This window comes from Toxorhynchites rutilus, chromosome 3 (assembly GCF_029784135.1).
Source record: "Toxorhynchites rutilus septentrionalis strain SRP chromosome 3, ASM2978413v1, whole genome shotgun sequence".
Taxonomy (NCBI): Eukaryota; Metazoa; Arthropoda; class Insecta; order Diptera; family Culicidae; genus Toxorhynchites; species Toxorhynchites rutilus.
Genome location: NC_073746.1, coordinates 281,164,791 through 281,191,750, shown reverse-complemented (window position 1 = coordinate 281,191,750; position 26,960 = coordinate 281,164,791). Strand labels below are relative to the sequence as shown.

At 39.1% G+C, this 26,960-nt stretch overlaps 1 protein-coding gene across 8 annotated transcripts in view; it reads left to right on the top strand.

The window, feature by feature from the left end:
* Positions 1–26,960, top strand: part of LOC129774684 (putative uncharacterized protein DDB_G0277255) — a 193,616-nt gene that overhangs the window by 18,973 nt on the left and 147,683 nt on the right. For 6 of the 8 annotated variants that reach the window (XM_055778527.1, XM_055778525.1, XM_055778531.1 and 3 more), the window contains one exon: positions 15,233–18,531. In XM_055778527.1, coding sequence (XP_055634502.1) covers positions 15,233–18,531 — 3,299 coding nt within the window. The remainder of the gene's footprint in view (positions 1–15,232; positions 18,532–26,960) is intronic. The other 2 variants (XM_055778528.1, XM_055778532.1) reach the window with 1 other exon arrangement.

Sequence of the window (26,960 nt, the reverse complement as noted above, 5' to 3'; positions counted from 1 at the left end):
AAGAGTGTGTGTATGTATTGCCGCGACTAAGTAAAAGTTTATAGATCGGATAGGAGGGATATGAAACAGGGACACAACGAAGGAAACATCATTAAACGTTGACATCGGCGTTTCTGAGGAACAGGTATAGATGAAGCAGAAGATCAGGATCACAGCTATCTAAGATATCCCGGACGGGGATATCCGATTGTCTGCCTTTTGCTCTCAGTGCTCTAGAGAGCTGAGAGCGAGCAGCATGGAACCGGATACACGACCAGACAATATGCTCGATGTCGTGGTAGCCATCGCCACAATCACAAAGATTGTTTGCTGCGAGCCCAATGCGATAGAGTTGCGCGTTTAGGTTGTAGTGATTGGACATAAGCCGAGATATCACGCGAATGAATATATCATATGCATATACATAGTATCATTAAATATTATAGAATAAACCCTTTAATCCAAACATTTGATAGCACTGACAAAGTCCGATGAATGAATGCTTGCACTGAAGAGCGCGAACGATTCGTAAAACAATAAATAAATAATAAACAATTGAATTGAACAAGGCGAATTCTGAGCCATCATATTCATTTCACATGCCTGATTGCAATTTATCTCTATTCGATCGAATCAAAGAATTTCAATGGGGAACGTGTTTTGTATCCGAAATCAATAGCATGAATATACTACAAAAACATGGAATTACTTTAGAAGTAATTATCCTGACAATATATAAGAGTCTGACAGTTTGACATTTGGATCTGTAATTCGTAGCCAAAACTCATAGGATTCAACAATTAAATTCTAACTTCAGAACTCGTAATATAATTCGAATCTCCAATCGATCATAAAGAAATTTACAGTCCTGTTTCGATAACAAGAATTTGAAACTTGTAATGTGCATGAAGTGCCTGAATTCAGTATCTGAATCGTACAATTAACTAGGATAATGAATCTGAAATTTTCAATTGAATTAGAAACATCAGTCTGTGTTTGGAATACTCATCTGGAAACTAGATTTGGCCTCGGAATTCGCATTCTACTCTTCTTTCTTTTTATTTTGAATGCCACTAACGGTTCTAGAAAAACTTCAATGTCTCAACATGGTATTATTTGAGTTATGTTATGTAGTAACTAATTGAAACCCCTATGCCAAGTAACACGGCTTGATTGTATTCTGTGTAGCAAATATAGGAAGATGTGTGCCAGTGGAGTTGGAGGCCTTGAATGAAAAAAACCCCGGTCATAACAGGAATTTAACCCGTAAATATCACGCAAACCACATGGTCAACGGAGTAACTTTCACTCTGGTAACAGTGGTGACTATTTAGACAATTAAGACCATTAAAGTGACAAATGAACGCAGAAGAATCTGACTAATTGGTTTGACCAGAAAGAAGTTTATGTTTATTTTATCAATTAGTTTACCAATCTACAATCTATTAATTCTGTTTATTTGTTTGGTCTATTGGAGCATATATAACAAATTTAAAACCTCAGAATGTGATAAACATGGAATCATTGGGACCTTAAATTGTGATAGAAAAAAGCTACGGCTTTTGTATTGAAATAATAATAAAGAAGGATGGTGTCCAAGACACAATCGCATTATTAGCGGAGGACTACGAAATTATTGCATATACATAGTATCATTAAATATTATAGAATAAACCCATTAATCCAAACATTTGATAGCACTGACAAAGTCCGATGAATGAATGCTTGCACTGAAGAGCGCGAACGATTCGTAAAACAATAAAATAACAATCTGAGAAATTCGTCAAATTAACTCACATCATTAACATTTACTGTTGATTGTTCGCTGGTTAGAACGACATTGAAAGTATGAACATTTTGAACATTTAAGTAGTTTTCAGTATCTCTTGGCAAAATTGCATCTCCAAAGCTCCCATAAACATCGTTTCCCAAAAGAAATGGTTCACAAATTATGCTATTCAGAAACTTTCGCAGAATGGCAAAAGAAAATCTGAACCGAATCGGTTGTGATATGGTGGCGGTGGCGAAAGCAAATTTTTACCTTCAGTTTTCAGCCGAGTAACATAGCTGACATTGTTGATTAAAAATACCTTCTCCACGTCCAGCTAGAAATTCGCTGCGCTTCGACGCCTCTTTTAGCCCGGAAACAATGCTCGAATTCACGAACATTAAGTAATTAATCGGAAAATGTCACCAATAAGCCCGAATACACTTCTCAATTCACACAAGCTCTCTACCGACAAAAAAAATTCAAAATCGATTTGGCTTTCATTACTTCGAATATTAAAGGGTGTGTCACATCAAATTGCATCACGGAAAAAACGCTGTAGAAATTTAATTTTTAGGAATTATATCTTCGGCTTTCGCTTATAATAAGATAAGAGTGTATAGATCACGTTGGCCATGCTTCACTGTCAATTTTTCGTAAATTTGGGAAATGTCGTCGAACGAAAAAGTGCGTCGTGAATTAATCCTGTGCACTCATTTCGAGAATCCGGAGTTGTCACATCGGTACATCTGTAAGATGCTGGGAATCGTCCAATCCACGGTCAGCAGAGTACTAAAACGATACTTCGAGAACCTAACCATCGACCGGAAGGTGAAGAACGGCAAAAATGGATGCTCCGTCAGTGAAAAAGATCACAAGCGCGTAGTTAAGCAGTTTAGACGTGATCCGAGAAGTTCGGTCCGGGATGTCGCCAATAAGCTGATTTTGTCAAGTTCATTCGTCCAGCGGACCAAGCAGCGGGAGGGCCTGCGTACATACAAGGTTCAGAAGGCTCCTAACCGCGACGAAAGGCAAAACATGGTGGGGAAGACGCGAGCCCGGAAGCTGTACACCGAAATGCTGACGAAGCCGCATTGCCTGGTAATGGACGACGAAACCTACGTCAAAGCGGACTTTCGTCAGCTGCCGGACCTGTTGTTCTTCTCCGCAGAGGACAAATTCAACGTTCCGGAGGAGATTCGCAAGCAGAAACTATCCAAGTTTGCCAAAAAGTACATGGTGTGGCAAGCGATCTGCTCTTTCGGAAAGCGGAGCGTCCCCTTCGTGATGACCGGCACGGTAAACGGGCAGGTTTACCTTAAGGAGTGCCTACAGAAGCGCTTACTACCACTATTGAAGCAGCACGAGGGCCCGACCATCTTCTGGCCGGATCTCGCTTCGTGCCACTATTCAAAGGACGTGTTGGAGTGGTACGAAGCCAACGGGGTCACCTTCGTGCCAAAGGAAATGAACCCGCCCAACGCGCCGGAGCTTCGCCCAATAGAGAAATATTGGGCGATTATGAAGCAGGCCCTCCGGAAGAACCCAAAAGTTGTCAAATCGGAGGCGGACTTCAAGAGAAAATGGATTTCTGTTCAAAAAAAAACTACAACCTGACGTTGTACAGAACCTTATGGAAGAGGTAAAGAGGAAGGTGCGAGCATACGGGCTTGGGCTCGAAGTATGAATAAAAAGAAAATGCCAAAAGTTGTTTAATAGTTTTTATTTTACTGTCTAAAATTTTCAAAAGGATCGGTCTACTGGGCGAATTTCTACAGCGTTTTTTCCGTGATGCAATTTGATGTGACACACCCTTTAGTGTAGAATGCTTTAACATCTTAGAAACAACTCTTTAGTAGAAAGTTTAGGTGATCCTGAAGAGAAACGCTGGTTCATGTGCTTCTGTATAAGCAGCTGCGGATTCTAGACACAATGCAGTTACAGGCGATTGTTCCATAACCACAGCGCATGACAACGCATGAAATCTAAAACGCTTACGTTTGATTCAACTATACACAAACAATCTCCACCTAATGGTATGAAAATCGATTCGGTACATTATTGTATGAAAACTCGATGATATGGAGTACTGAGTGTTTGTGTACGGTTGAATCAAACGTGAGTATTACCTCGGTTTTGTGAACAAAAAATATGATAAAGTCAGAGTTGCAATGCGGCTCGACATCTTTTATTCACAACTCTTCCTCCGAAGTGACTACGCGTCAAGAAAAACCTTTGCTCGCTGGCAGAAGAATGAATGTTTCCCACAAATGCAATTTATAACTCTATTCTGCTTTGCTTTTGCATGCCAGTAAATGCTCTGCACTATTTTTGCTTTGTGCATATTTTGAGAATGCATTCTGAAGCAACGAATTTAGCACGTCCGTTCGCCATGGTAGCAAAATAGAAAGAGGTTGATCAGAGCAAGCCTAATATTCATATTGTGGCTTCATTGTGGCCCAGAAATATTTATTGATTGATCTTCTTATTGGCCCTGTTCGAGGATAGAGGCGAATGAACTGAATTATCCGTTGCAATAAAGCAAAGAAAAAAAACACAACTTAGGATTGTTGATGGTAGTATTAAATTGTAAAAATTTGATTGAAAATAAATGTTTGATTGCATTTTAATGTTCAAAACTCGTACTCTTGACCCTTCTTTAACCGTTATTGGAAGAATTTTCTAATATTTCCAATATGATCTCGTCATTATTTTATGAAATTAGATACTAAATTTTGTTCATGATTGTTTCACTATTAACAGAGAACGTGAAAACTTCTCAAATGATTTTATTAATGTTTTCTAGAATTTCAAATGTTTATAAAAGTCAAATGCAAAAATACTATGAAAAATAAAATGTCTGCAAATTTACAGACACATTTATTGATGAGGATATTGATCTTGTAAGGTTCGCCTAACAGAAAAAATCAATCAATAAATCAGCCCAAAAGCAGTTTCTGATTATTAAAAATGGAATGAACATTCTTACTTGATATTCTTTGAATGTTTAGAACACGTAGTCTTAACCCTTACTTAATAATTTTTCTAGTAAAAACGTTCCCCGGCCCCAAAAACCCCTACATACAAATGTTTACGTCGATCGGTTCAGTAGTTTCCGAGTCCATAAGAATCAGACAGATAGACAGACAGAAATCCATTTATATATATATATATATATATATATATATATATATATATATAAAAATATATATATATATATATATATATATATATATACTAGCTAACCCGGCAAACTTCGTCCCGCCCATTTACTTGATTAATTCTCGAGTAATGCAGAAATTTGTGTTTTATTTGTATGGCAGCCACCCCTAAGAGAGGGGGGAGGGGTATCTAACCACCATAGAAACATTCATTGCACACTAAAGTTTCCATATGCCTAATTTGGTTTAATTTGCTTGATTAATTCTCGGGTAATGCAAAAATTAGTGTTTCATTTGTACGGCAGCCCCCTCTAAGAGAGGGGGAAGGAGTATCTAAACACCATAGAAACATTTATTGCATCCTAAAACCTCCACATGCCAAATTTGGTTTCATTTGCTTGATTAATTCTCGAGTAATACAGAAATTTGTGTTTCATTTGTATGGCAGCCCCCCCTTTGAGTGGGGGAAGGACTGTCTAACCATCATAGAAACATTTATTGCACCCTAAAACTTTTTTTTTTTTTTCTTTATTATAGTGACTTTCAACACATTTCGGCTGGTTCGTCACTTTTACTTCCATTTTTTTGGAAGAATGTCGGGAGTGAGAATTGAACTCGTGATCTCTGCGTGAGGGGTATGGATGTTACCACTACGCCAGATCGCCTCCACGACCCTAAAACTTTCACATGCCAACTTTGGTTTCGTTTGATTGATTAATTTCCGAGTAATGCAAAAAATTGTTTTTCATTTGTATGGCAGCCCCCTCTAAGAGAGGGGGAAGGAGTATCTTAACACCATATAAACATTTATTGCATCCTAAAACCTCCACATGCCAAATTTGGTTTCATTTGCTTGATTAATTCTCGAGTAATGCAGAAATTTGTGTTTGATTTGTATGGCAGCCCCCCCTTTGAGTGGGGGAAGGACTGTCTAACCATCATAGAAACATTTATTGCACCCTAAAACTTTCACATGCCAACTTTGGTTTCGTTTGATTGATTAATTTCCGAGTAATGCAAAAAATTGTGTTTCATTTGTATGGCAGCCCCCTCTAAGAGAGGGGGAAGGAGTATCTTAACACCATAGAAACATTTATTGCATCCTAAAACCTCCACATGCCAAATTTGGTTTCATTTGCTTGATTAATTCTCGAGTAATGCAGAAATTTGTGTTTCATTTGTATGGAACCCCCCCTTTGAGTGGGGGAAGGACTGTCTAACCATCATAGAAACATTTATTGCACCCTAAAACTTTCACATGCCAACTTTGGTTTCGTTTGATTGATTAATTTCCGAGTAATGCAAAAAATTGTGTTTCATTTGTATGGCAGCCCCCTCTAAGAGAAGGGGAAGGAGTATCTTATCACCATAGAAACATTTATTGCATCCTAAAACCTCCACATGCCAAATTTGGTTTCATTTGCTTGATTAATTCTCGAGTAATGCAGAAATTTGTGTTTCATTTGTATGGCAGCCCCCCCTTTGAGTGGGGGAAGGACTGTCTAACCATCATAGAAACATTTATTGCATCCTAAAACTTTCACATGCCAACTTTGGTTTCGTTTGATTGATTAATTTCCGAGTAATGCAAAAAATTGTGTTTCATTTGTATGGCAGCCCCCTATAAGAGAGGGGGAAGGAGTATCTTATCACCATAGAAACATTTATTGCATCCTAAAACCTCCACATGCCAAATTTGGTTTCATTTGCTTGATTAATTCTCGAGTAATGCAGAAATTTGTGTTTCATTTGTATGGCAGCCCCCCCCCCCCCTTTGAGTGGGGGAAGGACTGTCTAACCATCATAGAAACATTTATTGCACCCTAAAACTTTCACATGCCAACTTTGGTTTCGTTTGCTTGGTTAATTTCCGAGTAATGCAGAAATTTGTGATTTTTCTTTCCGCAACATTGATCCATGGCCAGAGATGAATATCTATATAAATAAAAATGGAAGGCCAAATGTGTTGGTGCGCGCAAAACCCGAGGAAGGGATAGTCCAATTTGAGTCGTTGGAGGCGATCTGGCGTAGTAGTAACAACCGTGCCTCTCACGCTATAGGTCACGAGTTCAATTCTCACTTCCGACATTCTTCCCAAAATGGAAGTAAAGTGACGAACTAACCAAAAGTGTTGAAAGTCACTATAATACAGAAAAAAAAATTTCAGTCATTGTTGTCCGTCTCTTCCGGTAGATCAATATAGTGGAAAAAAGGAAAAAATTAAAGGCAATAAATTCTCAGGTGGAACAACGCGCTTTGAGGATAAAAATTATGAACGAAAATTTACTTTCCTGTATCAAACATGGGTTCCATGTAATGGAGAAACATGTTATTTGCAAGTGCAACTAGAATCTTGAGCAAAAATTGTGTCTGAATATAAATTTATATAATTTTTTAATTTAATAAATTTACGAGTTTTGGTAGAAGTAATGGGAAAATTATAATAAAAGGGCCAATTAGAAGATCAATGAATGGCGAGTTTTACGATAAATCCCACGAACATTCGCTTAGTAAAAAAAGCGTGAATATTCGAAGGAATTCATTTAAAAAAAATTATTTCGGGTGGGACGAAGTTCGGGTCAGCTAGTAACAGAATAAATATAGCTCAAATCGGAAGATTCGTTTTCGAGGGTTACGCTTAGTAACACATTTGGTGATTCATTTTTATTAATATAGATTTGCTGGCATAGACTAAGTCTTCATTAAAAGTATTATCTTCTACTTCTTCATAGACGGTACTAACCCGCACATAATGTTGTTCTTGGAGGAGAGATTTGTATCGTGTTAAAAATAGCCTTTCTTTACTTTATGTGGCATATAAAATATACAAGGTTCATTGAGGTACGAGTGAATTTATCCTGACTATAATAAAAATTTGTCAAAATATAAATTTAAATGTCAAACAACCAAGCTTACATCCTTTGGTTGAATTCATGTACAGCAAACCGTTTCAGAGCTGCCATCCTGAACTGAATTGACCAATTTTTGAACTATTTTTATTTATTCTGTTTACAACTGAAGAAAAAACAAAATATTTAATTATTCTGTGCTATAAATCATGCATGATCTGATGGTACCCAAACTATTATGAATCTGGATTATCAGTGATCTATGTTATGTCTTGACGCTTTTCGCTGGTACCCCTTCGTCACATCAACGCCACTTCGTATAATCGCATTCAAATTGATTAAAACATTTCAATAGTCTTTTTACTGCTTCTGTTTCCACTACTATAAAACGACTGCTTCAATTTGGTTTAAATCATACTAACATTGGAGGCCAGCAGACAATTGTGGAAATGTAAATGAACTCTTCTGCAATTCAGTCCGACAGTCGGCTCGTGGCCTTTTGGTGTGATGGACCTGGTTGTTTTATAACCCAAATTAACCATTATTTTCCTGAGTCTATAGCAGCAGTCATTACCGCTATTACAACGTTTCACCAAAATGTGATCAAATTATCATTCAATTGCAATTGCTTGCTTATCTAGCGTGAATGCTCTTCCCATACATTCCAGAAATTTAGAATAGTCAACGCAAACCAATCAAACCGGTTTAAGCTCATTCGCGTATGGCCATCGATATACCCCAGTAACATGTTTGTGGGTACTTTATTTTGCTTGAGTGTCACGTCTAACCGCCGCATCGTGTCGTTTGGCCCACATTTGGATCGGACCCACTTGCGTTCCCGATGATAGCACATACTTTCCCTCCGTTAAATATCACAACGGTCGATTGGCGATTGATTCTCTTTGGTGTCCTTATCGGTAGAGCAACTCCAACCGCTGTTCGCATCTTAATCAGCGCAATGCAGATATCATTTCCATCTCGGTGCGCAGCAATTAGTTGAAGAGGCACTTTCTAAAGTAATGTTTCGTGTCTTCTTGGAAATTCATTCTAAAGTCGACCTGTGATTCCTGTAATAACCATATCTTGCCCCAAAGATGAACCAGCCGATGGTTGGAAATTTCTTCAATAAAGAAGAACAATTTTTGGCATGGCCCAAATCCCGGCCACAGCTAATAACATATTCCGTGCGTGTTCGCTCATACAATCAGTCGCATTCCATCGCAACAGTCGAACTGTTTCCATAATTTTCCCCTTTGGGTGTGCAAGTTTCGTTTTTTTTGCTGGGTGTTTATACCCGTCATGAGGGCAGGGTTGCTAGCCGATGGGTGCACCCGATACTGAAAAATAAATAAAATGATCCCCAGCCTTTTACAACTCTCTATCGTATATCAGGAATGAAATTCACAAGGACGGGAAATTTTTACACCTTTAGAGGTTTTGGAGAAGCTGCCCTAAAATGGACTGGTGCAGATTATTTTTTCAACAACACAAATGAACAGTCAGAAGTGCTACAATTTTTTTTCTGTATTATAGCGACTTTCAACGCTTTTGGCTGGTTCGTCACTTTTACCTTCCATTTTGGAAGAATGTCGGGAGTGAGAATTGAACTCGTGATCTTGAGCGTGAGAAGTATGGATGTTACCTCCACGCCAGATCGGCTCCACAAAGAAGTGCTACAAAATTATATCTCCAATACTCCCAAAACCATCATTTCCAAAGAAACAATCCACAAATTATACTATACAGAACCTTTCGTAGGTTTCGAATCGGTTGTGTGGTGGCGGCGTAACCGATAATTACTGCAGCGGAACGAATTTTCACCTTCAGCTTTCAACCGAAGAACACCGCTTTCATCATTGGAAGATACCTTCCTCACATCGCGCTTGAAATTCCCTGCACTTTGACGTCATTTTCAACCCAATGCAATGCACGAATTCACGAACCTATAAATTCACACAAGTTTTCCGGGCAAAAAAATTATAAAAATCAATTGACGAATTTTATGGGGGTCTCCGTAGCCACATTGGTTGCGCGTTCGCTTAGTAAGCGATCAATCGTGGGTTCAAAACTCAGGGCCCCTCATTGACCATCTTTGTGTTGTTACAGAATAGCTACGTCCACGCAACAATCATCAGCGATGGAGATCGATCCACGGTCGAAATAAGATCGATTCATCCATACAACTGCTCTGCTCTGCAAGACACATCGGGCTGCTGTTCTATAAATAACTCAACAATGATCAATCAATTGTCTCCGTTATCCGGTCTAACTGGATAATGGAAGAACAGAACGAAAACTCTTACGCCTATATGGCAACTGTGTAAATGTGTGCCATATGCATTGGTACAACCAACATGGACGGGAGTGATATTCCGCTGGCATAATTAATGCGTCGTGAGCTTGCTGATGTCGACGGTACAATACCGTTCGATTGCTCAATGTCTTTTAATAATTAGTGCAAAAAGGACCAAAACGTGATTTGCTGTGATCTGATGCCAGATACCGATATACTGGAAAGTGTTGAAAAACCTGAGAAAAACGCTGAAGATAGTAGTTCTATTGAGATGTTAATTCGAACGTTGAATCAAACCTGAAGAATATGTCCGGAATATTGAAATCAACTGAAAATGTTCCTGTGAAACTATTCGAACATTTCTTTGTGATTGAACAGTTCCTGCGTGATCGTTACAATTCAGTTTGAGTAACATACTTAATCAATATTTTCTTTGTTAACCTAGTGCATCATGCAAGTTGGACTCGATTATATACAAACTCGATTATATATGATTCGATTATGTAAAATTCAGGACGCGATTGTATACAGTTTGAAAAAAAAAGTTTTTTTTAATCATTCAAATATGAATAATTTCAAGAAAAAAAATAACCTTTCAGCATTAAGGTGAAATTTAAGTGGCTTTTATAAGTACAGTAGGTTAAAAATCGCGATTTTTGAAGATTTTGATTGAATCTTCATCAGGAATAGTTTATATCGATATTGCAGCGAAATTAAGAGAGATAGAAGTTGGGCGTCAAAGAACAAATTGTAGAGAGGTTAGAGAGCTTTAATTTAATTGATAGAAGCAATCAAGTTTAGTATGAATTTTTAGGATAAAAATAATAATTACAAATAAAAAAAAAACTTTTAAATTTTCCACTTCAAAAATGTTTAATCCACTACTATATCCTGTACTGAATTTTCTCATCTTTCAAATGAAAGCAACAAAATCGGATTACGTAGCATACTTTTCAATGTAGAATCAGTTTGAGTCAACAGAATCCGAAACAAAGAAAAAGTTCTATAAGTCTGTCATCGTTGAAATTCTAACATATGCGTAGAAGGATTTTTTTCGTGAAATATAACCGTCTATCACCTCCTGAAAGATTCTGGAAAAAATATTTTTTTTATATGAGAAAGGTGTTTTTTCACTTTAAGGGAATGAATCAAAAATTCAAATTCATACCATAATTGGGACACTTACCCTAATATATGACAATTTGAGACATAAAAAAAATTAGGAAAAAATGTTCTGTATCTCGATACCTCCCTAACTCGATGGTCCCTTTGGATATCGAGTTAGGGAGAGTTGACTGTAGATATGATAAACATGTGACATGTACACGATTGAAATTCGGCTCTGTTACAGCTAAAATGCTAATGAGCCTAAAATAAACAAAAGGGATAAAAAAAAATTGACGAATTTCACGCCAACTCGACTGGTCAACATCAACGACAACATCTCAGGTTGTAATGAAATGTTGTGGGTGAAAAGACATTGGTCATTTATGCGACATTGCATGCTTGAAATATTCAAAAAAGAATTAGACTTATATTACTTTTCTAAAAGCGCCAATTTTTTTCTTTTAAATTTTTACTAAAACCTATAACTCAAAAACTATAATACCTACAAAAGTCTGATCAAGGGGTGAAATATAAAAAATTGTTCGAATTTTCAAAAAAAACACCAGAATTTTTTTTGAATGACACTGAAAAAAAAAATTGAAATTCAATCTCAAAAATGCATTTTTTTTAAATTCTCAAAAAAAAAGTTTGAATAACCCTTACAATTTCCAACAAGTTACCCATACATCGGAAGATGGGCACTCTTACGGGGAAGATGCCAACAACAACTTTTTCATGTTTTCTTTGAAAAAATTACAACTAATCCTAATTTTGTTTAGACTGAAGATAGCGATATAGTGTATACGACGAAATTTTAGATCTTCTTAAAATATGAAAATTTGTCGAAGATGTCAACTTTTCATGTTTTATAGTAAATTCTCGCGTTCGACATGTTCTTAGCATGTTTCGGAATTAAAAAATAATTTACATAATAGGTAAATCGCGAGAATTCATATGTACATAAAAATGTTACATTAATAATATTTTTTCAAAGAAAACATGAAAAAGTTGTTAGAAAAAATCTTTCCCTGTAAGAGTGTCCATCCTTCTATGTTTGGGTGACTCGTTGGAAATTGTAAGAACTATTCGTATCTATTTTTTCAAAATATTACAAAAACATATTTTTGAGAAAAATGAATTTTAATTCTCAAAAAAAAATAATTTTTCAATGTGATTTTTCTACAAAAAATTGTTTGATATTTTTGGATGAAAACATAAATAATTCCTTACATTTCATTCTTTAACCCTTTCGCCACGAGTGTCGTCTATAGACAACATCCACGCGATGACCTATGTGTACGAGCGTCGTCTTTAGACGACTTCAGAGTGATACTGCACATCGATCACATCAGCGCGATATGCATATTTTTCGGCGCAGTGCTCCGTTTAGCGGTAACACTTCGACGGAGCACACTGCCTAGTGAAAATGTTAACTAAAATGTTGAAGTTATAGTTTTTAAATGAAATTTTTTTTGAAGTTTTCAATTTTGTTCTCGAAAAATCTTAACCTAAAACTACCAGATCTACAAAATGCTGGTATAAGAATAAAACATAGTAAATTATTCAAGTTTATGAAAAAATATCAAACAAAATTTTCAAGAAGAATTTTATTGAAAATGAAATATTTTGAAAAGTAAAATTCATTTTTCTCAAAAATATTTTTTTTATATTTAAATAAATATTTATGAACAGTCCTTACAATTTCCAGAAAAAAAAGAAATAGTTTCGTTCATTTTTTTTTTTTCAAATTACAACTCTATCGTATTTTTTCATAAAAAAAAAACCATGAAAAAGTTGTTAGGAAAACCTTTTCCCTGTAAAAGCGCCCATCTTCCGATGTATGGGTGGAAATTGTAAGGGCTATTCATATATGTTTTTCAAAAAAAATACGATTTGAAGAAAAATGAATTTCAATTTTGAAAATATGTTTTTTGGGTATTTAAAAAAAACAATGTCCTATATTTCATCCTTTGACCAGAATTTTGTAGTTATTATAGGTTTTGAGTTATACATTTTTGTAAAAAATAAAGAAAGCCTTTTCTATTTTTTTTTCTTTTTTGAAGAATTCCAGCATGAAAAGTTGCTTAAATGATTAATGTCCTTACACCCATAACGTTTCACTGCTATCTGAGATGGTGCTGCCAACTCCTAAGACGACTTGGCATGAAATTTGTCAATATGCAATATGCTTAGAAAATGACTAACCGCTTCGCAACTAAGCAGCTGTTTTTATGTTTGCTTGCGACCCGATGTTGCGTTTCTCAGCAGGTTTCCATTGTATTGAACAAAAACATTGTATATCAACATTAGGGGAGACTGTTGTCTGCTCCTTAACTGGTGCAAAACTGAGGTCAACGCGGTCTATTTATTAACACAAGTTCTTATTTGAAACTTTCAAGATACTGTATAACTTGTGTTACGTGAACCAATTTGTAATAAGAATGGCTAATATTTTATTAGAACGTATTTTTGTTGTAATTCGTATTAATTATTATTAATTACACTTGATATTTGCTGAATTGTATGTCTATTCATTGATGAGAAAATGATGTCAAGTTTACTCACTTAACTAACCGCAAAACTTACCGAATCGGTAAGTATTTTGTATGAATAAAATAAAGATAATTTTTTTTTAATTTCGGCTATAGGGGTCGATGGTATCACTTCATTCTGGAAAAGGGGGTTTCTGATCCAAAATAGTTTGAGAATACCCAATCTAGATGGTGGCTTTTTTTCTTCTTTTTCTTATTTTCTATCGATAGAATGATATGCAAATAGTGGTCCAGCGGGAAAGTATGCCGCGGCTGTATCCACCAGTGTGTTAGGTGTTAGTGTTACTGTTGATTGTGAGCTAACGTGGCCAGCCCCAGGATAAACCAGCAGTTATAACAATGAAACCGATTGGATAGCTACGATTGTTTCCGCAGTGTTGTTGTTGTTTATTACGCATTCCACAGTGGTATTGATAAAGCTCCTATTTGAAGCGCTCCTTTTAATCGCTACAATTTCAGGAGCACGAATTTGGCACCTTAAAACATGGGATTAGGCGCGTTCCAATTATGACTGACATTTTACTGTTATTTATTAGATAATCTAATTTTCTTTATTGTGATAGATGCGTAGAAGTATTCTCAATCGATTGATGCAAACATCTCTAATTTCAATTAAAATTAGTTATAAGCTTTACAAATCTTCTACATGTTAAAATTTTAGATTTTCATTTTACACCCCATACCTTCTTTTTAAACGTAGTCCTACAGAAGAAATTTTGAAGGTCTTGTTTAATTTTCAAAGGTCAAAGGTAGAAATTAGAACATAAAACAATAATGAATAATAATTCCAGCGACAAGTTCTTTACAATTTATTTGATTCAAATAATGCATCAATTATCACAAAAACCCAGCGGTTTTTTATCTTAGGTTCCAATATTTTCGTGTTTCATTCCTATTCTCCAATCTTTTGACCCAGAAGTCCAACTGGCAGCACTGCTGTGTGAAAGTGGTAAACAGAGAAAATCAAAAGCCCCCAACACCTGGAAGGCGATATCTTTGCCACCCGAACACTTCGCGCACACTGCGTCTTATCCATTCCGCGAGCGAGTGGAAATCCACCAAAGCCAACGGCTCTTCTTTTCGTCTTTCCTTTGCACCGTGCCCGTCGAGATAGAAAGAGAGGAAAGAAAAACAAGTTTATTTACATCGTCTCAGCTTGGTCTGCTTCGAACACACGAATCCATCGACGATCCTCGCGATCTTGCTCCGGCTGGTTGGGTGAAATAAAACGTGGAAATGAACTTTAAGCCGCTCCTCGTTGTTTTTTGTTAAAGATGGAAAGATGTGTGTGTGTGCGGGCAGGAGGCGAATGATTGGAAACAGCAGAGTTGCATTCTATGTTATCAGTTCAATCACTACGGAATATGTTTGTTTGATTTTATTTTTTGTTTGTTTGTTTATTGGACAGGGGTGCTTTTTGTGGCTTGTAACTAACTAAATGTTCTCTATTTCTATTTCTGTATTTTGCACCACCGAATCCATTTGCGCACACCCCTACATCACCATACCAAATCCATGCACAGATCCATCGATAGTGACCCCGCCGGTTGCGGACAGTTCGTCACCTCCAGCATCAACAATCGAGTCCTCCGCTAGCCCTGCCCCACTAGTAGTAGTAGAGCACAAAGGTAATAATAGTGATTCACCTGCCTCACCTACAGCCACCACCCCATCGACGACGTCGCTGTTTGGTGCCCCGGTGTTCGTAGGTCATTCGCATTCGTCACCAGTGAATGAGCAACCGCCAGTGTTGGTGAAATCGCTCAGTGCTACCACCAACACCACAACTCGGGGAGTCGTCGAGCCGTCGTTGCCAGTCGGCGGAACGTCAGCAGAGATACAACCGTTGCAGCACATTCAGTCACATTCCAATGACGGTAAGGAAAGCACCAGCAGTAGTGCAAACAGTCGATCGTATAATTTTCACAGCATCGCTTTGAGTGGTTCTTCAAAGGGAGGAGGTGGTGGTGGTGATACTCCAGCAAATAGTGGTCCAGCGGGAAAGTATGCCGCGGTTGTATCCACCAGTGCTAGCGGTGTTAGTGTTAGTGTTGATTGCGAGTTAACGCGGCCAACCCCAGGAGAAACCAGCAGTTATAACAGTGAGATCGGTTGGAAAATTAAGAAAAACACTTCAAGTGCTTCTTCGTCTGTTAGCCCCAACAGCAGCACCAAAATGGTTGCAGCTAGTGCTGAAGAGATTATTTACGACAATAGTCGTTTCGTGGGTGAGGCAAATCGTGAAAGAGTCGGTTCGGGTGGAACCCCGGGGGATGTTGACAGTTCGGAGGAATTGAAATATGGACCAGGCATTGTTTCGAAACTTCGATGTCGCTATTTGAGCCTCGCGCTGCGGCAGTCCGCGAATAAGCAGAGACCCTCGCTAAATAACATGCGCAGAGCCACCAGCTTGAACAACTTGCTGGATGAGGAGTGTGAGGACCTGAGTGAACGGGAACACTCGATCGATGACAAGGATCAGTCGCACGAGAAATCTATTTACCAGCAGGGGAAGATGGGACGCGAACAGCATTATAATCAGATGAACTTACACCAGCCAAAGGCGAGAACTCCGGACGAGTATATTTCGACGTTTCAGAAAAGTGTTCAAAACTGTTATACCAGAAGCAGCAGACAAACATCAAAGAAGAACGAATACAATCGTTACAACAAGCAGCGTGGTGCGGATTCCCTAAAACGTGCCCTATCAGTGGAGGCGCTCGTGCGCTACGATCACAAGTCCTGGGAACGCGACGTTCAGAAAGAAAATCTTTACAGTAGCAACGATAGCAATGTGATAATACTGGATGAAATATGTACCAACGGAACTACCATTACGAACAACAACTGCCAATCGTTGGTAATGAACAATAACCACAACAAGGTAGATTTGATTGTGGACTGCGTTACGATCGAGGAGAAGATCATCAACGGCCGAGAGAAAGGCGATCCAAAACCCAAGAGGTTGACGTCGTTCATCGACGCGGACGAACGTCCACCGCCAGATTTGGTGCGACAGACGTTGAAAATATTCGAAGCAAATGCCAATCGGAAACCCGTTGCCAGGACTAACGGAACGGCCAGTGATGTTGCTGCCAAGGTGGCTTGCTACAAGTCAATAATATCGCAGGATAAACCACCAATCACCCATCCCAAGCCGCCGCTCAGTCCTAAAAAGCCAAATATCATACCGCGAACTACTAGTCCCAAGTCTAACGGCACCACAAACAACAGCACTGCCAACGGTCTCAAAGATAAACAGAATCTGCCCAAGCTCGACATCACTGCGATCCGCAATAATTTAGTGGATACTACAAACAACCTCAAGAACACACAAGTGACTACAACGACTCCGCCCAGTCACAACCAAAACAACACGTCCACACCGCTGTCCGTGCGCGTAGAACTACAAACATCCTATCGGCTCAAGTATGACTCACCTGCCTTATCGCCGAACACTATGCCACACAAAGCCGTCTCAACCACGACGACAAACGCTGCGAACCGACCCGAGAGTCCTCGCGTCTCAGCTGCTGCTAATATGCAAAACATCACAAACAGTACTGCTCTTACATTCGTCGACTCACCATCGATTCAAGCGCTCACGAGCAAGCTGAGTAACCTCAATATCGCGACCTCAACACCAGCCGGCACCCGCTCGCCTACCCCATCCGATTCGAGTGCAGCTGCTCCACCGCCGGTCCCGCCGCGCAGCATTCTCCAGTACGCAACGAGTGATGAGGAGGATCCGGACGATCCGGAAGACCAGCAGCGTGAGTATTCGATAAACAGCGACCACGGCAGCGACAGCCAAACGGATGACCTTGAGCTGGACGACGAACCGGACACAGTAAGGAAGGTCTCCCCGATCGCGATGGAGAACATTTCCAAAGCAGGCGTCACAACGCAGTTCCGCTTCAATAGTCAGCCGCAGAACAAATCGCATCTTCCCTCATTCAACAATAATAGTAACTCCGCTATCAGTGCTCCCACTGGTGGTGCCAAATTGCTCGCCAGCAAAAAGTTAAATGTAGATGATCATCTGTCGTCAAATTCCTCGTCGACTTCGTCATCGCCAATAACAGTGCCAACAGCAGCAGCAGCAACCGTCGTCATCACACAGAAGCCTCCTATTCCGCAGTCTCGCGAAAGTTTGGGGAACAATGGCCACAAGCCAACGGTGCCCAATAATAGTAGCAACAGTAGCAGCAGCTTCGGTAGTGTCGGGGCGAATAATAATCGTAATGTTCATAATAGTAGCAATGCCAATACTAGTGTTAATAGCCACGGAAGCAAATTAGTGATAACTGCCAGCGATGGCAACAATGCCAACGGTGTTTCGGAGTCCGCTGCCCCAGCGGTGGCGGCATTGAGTGCTAGTAATGTGTCAAGTGACGTGAAATCGGTTAATCTTACCGCTCGTGAAATCGAAAAAAATCAAATCAATTTGGAGAAGAATGAAGAGTCGATCAGTAGTGCTAGTGCCGTTGGAGGTAATGGTGGTGGTAATAATCATATGCTGATGGCGAAATCGAACAACAACAACAATAACAGTGGTGACGTCAGCGCATGTGGCGGTGGTGACTTCTTCATGGCCAAATGGGGCTCACCAGCGCCGGCTGCAGCGGCATCCGATGGTAGCACCATTGCCAGCAACCCGCTGGCTGGCCTGATCCCAGCAAAGAAAAAAGTCAAAGCTCCGCCACCGCCCATCGAAACCAACACAATGGTGTTTAACTTTAGCGATCGAAAGGAACCGGTGCCGGATTACATCGAGAACGACGGAATCATACTTCGGCCGAGGCCACGTGAGTTGCCCAAGGTGAGTCATTTGAAATTGTTTTGTAAATATCGCATATTTTAGGCAAGTACGAACAATGTTGTGTTTCGTTTATCCAACTGGGGAAAGTACAATATGTTTCAAAAACAACTTCGTACGACATTACGCAACGTACGGTCGCTGGATAAACATTCATTTTTTAATTCGTGACTGTACGAGCAAAGAAACAACGAGCATTACGAAACTCAAGAAAGTGATAAGTTTCTTATCTTGTGCTACCAAGCTTCAATCCGCAAGATAAGATGACTTACCGCGAAAACAAGCCCTTTACTGATTCCTAAAAGCATTCAAATGCTCCAAATTCAAAACTAGCACATTCCGTGAAGTCATCACGGTGTGTTTCATCGTATTTCCGCGAGCAAAGAAGACACTCACACATGCAAACATGGCCGTGATTGAATCATGTATGTTTCTCTTGCGCATACCGCGCATTGCCTCGTCATCCGGAAGTATGCAATTACACTGTTGCTGCTGCTATTGCTATCGGTGTAACTCACTCACTCACTTATGCTAGCTAATGATGAAGACGATAGATCGGTAGCGACAGAGGAGGGGTGTTGATTCCAATCATGTTTGCATGGTGCGTAATGGGTTGGAGTTACTCTTTCGGTCAATCAAAATATTTCTGTCATGTGAAAGCAATTCATTATTTCCGGAAACACTGTAAGTTTCAATACGACGGATGATTCTCGAAGAATCCGAAATTTTTGTGCATTTTGAGTAGTGCGGGGCAAAGGTGCGCATCTAACTGTCGTCCAATAACTCTTGAAATAAAAGCAAATAAAATTTAGTTTGCTGACCAAATTGTAACTATATACAATATCTTCGAAACGCACTTATTGAATTGTACTTCTGGGGTAACTTGTAACAAAAATAAATGCTTTATCATTACCAACGGGAGAAACATCATTACCAGAGTGTGTAGGTACCATCTAGTGGGGAATAGGGGACGTTCTATGATGTTTTATGAGCGGAGATGGGTGGGTAAATGGTGGGGTTTTGGGAGGGAGGAGACTTACAATATAAATATCTGAAAATGTCCAACAATTGAAACAGAATTCTTTTTATTAACAAACTAACTGACCCGTTGAACTTCGTCCCGCCGACAATTGACATATTGATATAAATTATTCCGAACACTCAAGTTCCCACAGCAATTGCAGACAGAAAAACTGCGCTTGGATTTCGGATCCGACGCTTCGCCTTGGAGCGTTGTCGCTTCGTTGCGCTGTTGTGGGGTTCGAAGAGACAAACGATGTATGATCCTCATGAAGCTAGAAGCCCAATCTTTTCCTGCCAGTTTTGCAAACTGGTTGAATTCGTGATGGAGGTTGTTGGCTTCCGCAAAATCAAACACCAGGCTCCGTTAATCTTTGAGAGTCATACCATAGAAAGCTTTGTCCAGAAAGCTCTGCAGTGGTTCGCCAGATCCTCAGGCTGCTCACTCGTAAATACTGGTCTGAACCACCCTAGGTGCTCGCTGGCACATTCCGGCAGTAGTAGAAATGTCAATAAAAGATGATTTAAATCATAAATCACTTACTGATATGGGCCTTGTCATCAGAGCTGATTCAGAAATACCGAGGTCTGCCACAATCCGACGCTTCAAACCCCTTCTGGAGGGTATTTCTTCAAATCAGTTTTCTTCTTGTGGGTCCCGTTAAAATTTTGGTTGAAAACATTTTATAATATTTTTAAGAGCGAAACGCTGGGGCGAACTTTTGCCCCACAGCCACTGCGCACTTCTGCCCCACAAGCAATTTTTGAACAAATCGAATTTTTGAAAAAAACTTCTTGAACTTTTTCACAAATACGAATACGCACTATCATCTTCTATAGAATGAAGGTTTCTTTAACAGTGTAGTTTCGAACTTTCCAGTTATTTTAGGTAAGTAAATTGTCATTCCCAAAATTTGAAAACAAAAGATCAAAACATCGCAAAACTCTTTTTACCTCATAACTTCTTGCTACTTTCATGAAATTTATCATGTTTATATGTGTGAGCTGCTGGTGTAATAATGTATTAAACGAATGCACTGTTGTCGAATTTTTATGCTCGTTTGTTTCAACAACAAGGCTAATGCGCACTTTTGCCCCGTGCGCACCTTTGCCCCGCCCTACTCTACAGAGTGAGAAGGAAAAACGTTTTTTTTTCGCGACAAAATTTCATTTTGATATTTTTTTCCTCAAAACAAAAACCTATTAGGTTTTGCAGTGCTAGCTCTCCTGGGTCGTGACTAGGATTGGGCGATCTTGAATCGATATTTAGAAGATCGATCTTTTCGTCTCAGATTTTCGATTTTTTGGACTGATTCTTTGTACTCAACACAATCGCCAAATCCGATCTTTCGGATCATGGTTTTTTTTGTAAATTTACTTTTCAGAGAACATTAATTTTAATTTCTCCAAAAACCACCTGGAAAAAATTAGTAAACATTGATCGTAAATTCAGGAGAAAGAGTTTTGTAAGTTTTTTCATTACAAAACAAGTGGTCACAAGGTGTATTTACACCACTACATTCACTAGGCTGACAGTGAAAATTGGGACGAAATTGGAAGGAGAAATCAGGTCTAGCCGGAACTTTCTTTGGGACTACTACCAAGATATCGACTCAATGCTAGACGTACGGCACGGTTGGATTTCATGGTATGGATTTTATTGTCAGCGGAGTTCTGGAGGAATATTAGTTGATGAATTGCTAATAATAATTTATATAAATAAAAATGAAGCGCGGAATGTGTTGGTAAGAGCAAAACCCGAGGAAGGAATGGTCAAATTTGAGCGGGCTTTGTTTTGTTGTATTCGCCTTTGCCCGTAGATCAATGTTACGGAGAGATAAACCAGAAAACTCTGAAAATTGAAATTGAAATATGTGCTACAATGGCATCGTTGCGGGTCCAATTGGATTTCGCGTTTGCGGAATTAAGCTTCGTGTTACGTTGGTGTGAAGCGAAAATTACAATGGATTCTCAGGTGGAAAAACGTGTTTTAAAATAAAAAAAATAATTGAAAATAAACTTTCCTGTATTAAAAATGTATTCCATGTATCAGAGAAGTGCACCCGTGGCCGAGTGGTTAGCGTCATAACTAACATGCCGGGTGTTCGGGTTCGATTCCCGTTCTGGTCGGGGGAATTTTTCGTCAAAGAAATTTCCTCTGACTTGCACTGTGATCACGCGTATTCTAGAGCTTGCCACTCAGAATGCATTCAAGGCGTGTTATTTGGCATAGAAATCTTAACTAAGTACTAATAAAAATGACGCAAGTAAACCTCTAGGAACGTTAGTGCCATTGAAGAAGAAGAAGATGTATCAGAGAAACACGTTATTTGCAAGTGAAGCAAAAATCTTCAGCGAAAATTGTGTTGGAAAATAAATTCAATGACGAGTTTTGGTAGAAGAACTAGAATATTTATAGTAAAAGGAAATCCACCTCCATCTCTGGAATTGATGGTTAGAGCAATGGTATCCGTATATTCTTTCCAGTCAATGTATCTTGTGATGTCGTTTACCATGTTCATTTATTCAGATAAAGTCTCTCAAGATCAACCGTGGCCCCTCGTTGCAGCAAACGGCAAGCTGCTTGCGGCTAATCGCAAATCTCGGAAGCCGATATAAGCTGACAATGTCTGACTGACTGATATTGAATGATATTTGCAAGACAAGCAACAGTTTTGATATCTCTGACCTCTTTGTTTAAGTTAGACAATTATTGCTAGAAGGTTTACATCAATAGCTGCCAACATGTTTTCACTTGAGGAAGCATTGTGATGACAATGGTTCTGATGGAATTAGAAAGTTTAAAGAACGTGAAGAGTGTATCCACGATGTCAGACAACTTCAAAATTCCCGTTTGGGAAGTTAAAACGGACGATCAAACAGGGACAGAGGTTGGGGTTTTTGATGTTTCTTCAATGGGTTGCTTGAAGGTGAACTACTCCCATGGAAACCAGAAGCAGATTGGCCACCCATTCTGGAAAAGCAGGGAATACGGGAAAAAGTCGGGAATCACAATCCATCGGGAAAAATTTGGGAAAAAGTCGGGAATTGCTCCACGAAGTCGAAATTTTTTTTGCACAGTGTTTTTTTTGTGGCGCTCTAAAATGTTACTTTGTATTTTAGCGCGTCAATGTTCCATGGATAGCCCAGCAGTAAGCTGGAAAATGTTTGAGGATTTTACAAGCGAGGCTCAAGAACTTACATCAAACCCGCCGTACGAAATTCTCAACATTGGTAGACTGCAGACTCCATGCGGTTCAGAGTTTCCACTTCTAAGGTGGGGCTGAGAATAATCCAATGGAGTTCGGATGACTTTTTTGGAGTATTGTGTAGTCTGTTTAAAAACATTCCTCTGAGAAGGGGCTTAAGCCCCAAATATAAAACTAAATACGAGGGTCACTATTTATATTTCGGGAATAGGAACAAAAACAAATAGTTAAGCTGCGAATATATTTTTATTGTTTTTCAAAGTACTCGCCACGATGATCGATACACTTGCGCTTAAACCAATTTTCAAAGCATTTATTCCAATCGACACGAGCCTTTTTTTGAGCGATTGTCAAATTATGTGGGATCCAACGTGAACATAATTTTCGCACAACTAAGTGTTCATGTAAAATCGCATATATGTTGGTGGAACTAATGCTTAGGGATGCCTCAATCTCACAATAAGTTACATGACGATCTTGCTTAATCATTTCGTGGACAGCATCGATGTTTTCTGGCACTACAGTCGATTTCGGACGACCTTCACGAAACTCGTCGGACAGCGAACTACGACCACGATTGAATTCACTATACCAGCGATACACAGTGGTTTTTGATGGAGCTTCATCGCCAAAAGTCAAATTAAGTTGATTGACGCACTCTTGTTGTGATAATCCACGTCGAAAGTCGTAAAAAATCATCGCACGAAAATGTTCACGATTCAGTTCCATTTTTTTGCCGAGACCAAACTTTCAACTAAATATAAAATCAACAAATAGCGTCCGTATGACAAAATATTCTGAGTACGTATATCGTCGAAAATGTCAAACTTTACGATGGAACCGTCAGATGGACTCACATGACATCAGTGTTGCCAATTCCCGAAATATAAATAGTGACCCTCGTAAAATAAAACGGAGTTTTGCATCAGTGTTCGGGTCAATGTTATTCGAGATTGTCGCCAATGCTGTGGATAGCAGGCTGCTGGGATCGAAATTGATTTTTTGTGTTACAGCAGCATCGACAGTTAAATCGTTTTTGCATGAATATCAGACAGAGGCACCGATGGTTTCTTTCCTTTTCGATGACCTAACAGGACTTGTAAGAGCTGTTATGGAGAAAACTATGAAGCCCGAACAACTAAATCTCTTGTTGAACTTGTACTCACAGAAACCAATCTACTGCTACCTGGAAGTATTGAAATTGGATTTGCAACGTATCCGCAATCAAAACAGCAAGCGATTCCGTCAAAATTCTGGAGAAAGATCTCCTATCTACTCACCTATCACGATCACTCGTTACTTAACGTGTTGTCACCCGGATGTGATTTCCAACTTTCCGGATACAGCGAAGAAACAGATGGAGTTATGCTTCGAGGTATTCTTCGATGTACAACATTTGCCTTGCACTTGTACAGATTAAATAAAAAATGAGTATGGACAATTGTGTTCAACGTCTTCTGCTAAAATTATATTATTTGCATATCAAAGAAAAGGTCAGAGATTGGACAATTTTTGGATGGAATTTATCGCCCGGTCGAAGAAGGAACTTCCAAATTTGACCTTGTTTGTGGAAAAAGTTCTGATTCTATCGCATGGCAATGCATCACTCTTGAATCCAGAGTGAAAAAAAGCTAACTTCAATGGGCTCATAATTTCACACCGGATGAGGAACCGAAAATATGACTTCTTGCTTATACGAGCAAAGCCAGACCCAGAAATCTAGATGATTTGCAATGTTTCTAACCCTGTTTTGATTTCCTGACTCCTTATCCAACCTAATCCAACCAATGACCAACGCATTACGGTCATTGCAAATTATTACAAAAATTACAAAAAAACATTTGCCCTCAACAGCAGAGATTACGCTGTCATTCATCCAGCCAGATGTTCGGGTTCCTAGAGACCATTAAACTCCAAAGGAACCTATACAAGTATCGTCGTTGATTTTACCAACAGTCGAAGGGTCACCACTTCAAGGATGTGATCGAAATTTTAATTCATAGTTTGTATGAAAAGATCAACAGTGCAACAGTTTAGTTTGGGTTCAGAAACTACTGTACATCTACTACAGCACTCCTTGTTGATCCCACCAGTTGCATTACATTGTCTTCTGATAACGTGGATGTTCTGTTTTGGCTGCGACGTTCGTTGATTGGTCTACCCATTATTTCTTATTTTTGGTAGATCGCCTTTTCATCACCAACCCCAATTAGTATTAGTCACCAGAAGCTTTTATTTTTAGCCTACCAAGCAAAGCAATTATGGTTTCGAATGTTATCGAGAAATAGGAAAAATAAATAAAAGTACGAGAGACGTTAGTAATAACTACTAGAACTGCTTACATAACCATCTAACATTTGCGGGCTGATTTGAGGTCCTAGCATCAGGGTCCGATTTTATTCGGTTTATTCGGTGAACTAGAATTTGAGGTTGATTTCTGGCAGGACTTTAAATAGCGTTCGGATTAAAAAAAAGTTCTTTTATCTCACTAGAAATTTTCAAACAAATATTTATAAATGTTATCCTAGGAACGATTCGGTTTAGTTTGCCATTAATCGCCGTGAAAAAGTGTGCTCAGGTGAAAAATAAAAACTTCATAGTGTAGACATATTCTCACGATATAAGAACAATATTATTAGTGATGCACTCCAACAGTAAAATTTATAGTGAATGCAAAACTTATTTTTTCATGTTCAGTATATAGGTGAGTAAGGCATAGGTCAACTTCAGCATTTCTCCAAAGCGCTCCAAAGTCATAAGGAAAAACCCACAGCAGGTAAAATTTATTTGCTCATTAGCCCGTCGCATAATGAACAAAACCAGCGTGCGAATTTCTTTCGCCACATTTATGTTTCCAGGATAGAATTTCAAATCCATCGGCCAAGGTAAACTATAAACGATAAATCCAATTCGTGCGTTCTGCAAGGAAAATATTATCATGAAAATATTATTATGAATTCATCATATCACTCCATTACCTCATCCTGCAATCGTTCCACCAAGGTGAACATCAAGCAGCATTGAAACACGAAGAACAGTGCGAACAACATGAAGCACATATCCATAACACTCTGCTTGGTATAAAACGCCAGAAAAATACACTCGGCGATGAATGAAAATCCAACATAGTATAGCACGAACGTTAAAGGCTTTGAACACCGTTTTAAACAGTGTATACAACCTAGAAATTCCTGTTGGCGTGCAACGCAAACTTTGAGCTCGTTTCGCCAGGGTAGTAGATCCAAACTCGCTTCACTCGTTGCTCGATTGCCATCAGTTGCTAACAGACGAGTTTCGAGATTTTCGAAGAAATCGCCCAAAATCTCAGCTTCGGTGGTGAGTCCATAAATGGAGAGTATTCATAAACACATAAGTTGACAGTGTTACAAACACTGTGAATGAGTTAGCTACCATCGATATCAGTTATAATGATATTGATATCACTTGGAGATCTTTGCCAAGGTCCGGGTATCACACATACTCCGGTGTTAGAACCGTTCCCGAGCAGAACAGCAGCGGTAAATTGACAGCCGTGACAAGTAGGGGCGAAAGCGCTATCATATTGATGTTTTTGAAACCTCGAGCTCTCTTACTGAATGTTTGTTCGTCGTGTCGAAGCAACTTCCTCCGGTTGACGAATCGACGGATCGACCCCAGTTCCTTTCTAATGTCTTTAATTATGTAGATCTGCGAGCCAACGATGACATATGTGAACCACATGTAAATAAACCTGGATTAAATTTTCGTAATAACCCTTGTACATGAGTGCATTCCGTAGCGTGTTACATTGGTGCATAAACATAACGAAGTAGACAGTCAGCCAGAAGTGCCATAGGCGCTTCCTTGAACCATCCCAAACTTCCGAACTAAAACCTATCGAAAGAATATATTGAAGGGATAGTTTTGGGCGCAGTAATTAATATGCTACCTATTAGAATATCGGGTAATTTCAAAAGAAAAAACTGGTCCACGTCATTGTTAAACGTTGATATCTTCGAGTACCACTTGCTGTAGAATGGCGTCGTTGTCGCCATAGTCACTCTCCAATATTTAGTTACTAAAATGAAGAATCGGTATGCTTCTGTCCGAGGACATATTTTATGACAGGCAAATTATAATTGTCACGTTCCTCTTCTTCTACGCTGACATTGTCCTACTAACATTCCTTGGGAACTTCGCCTTCTCTTCGTAGTATTACATACG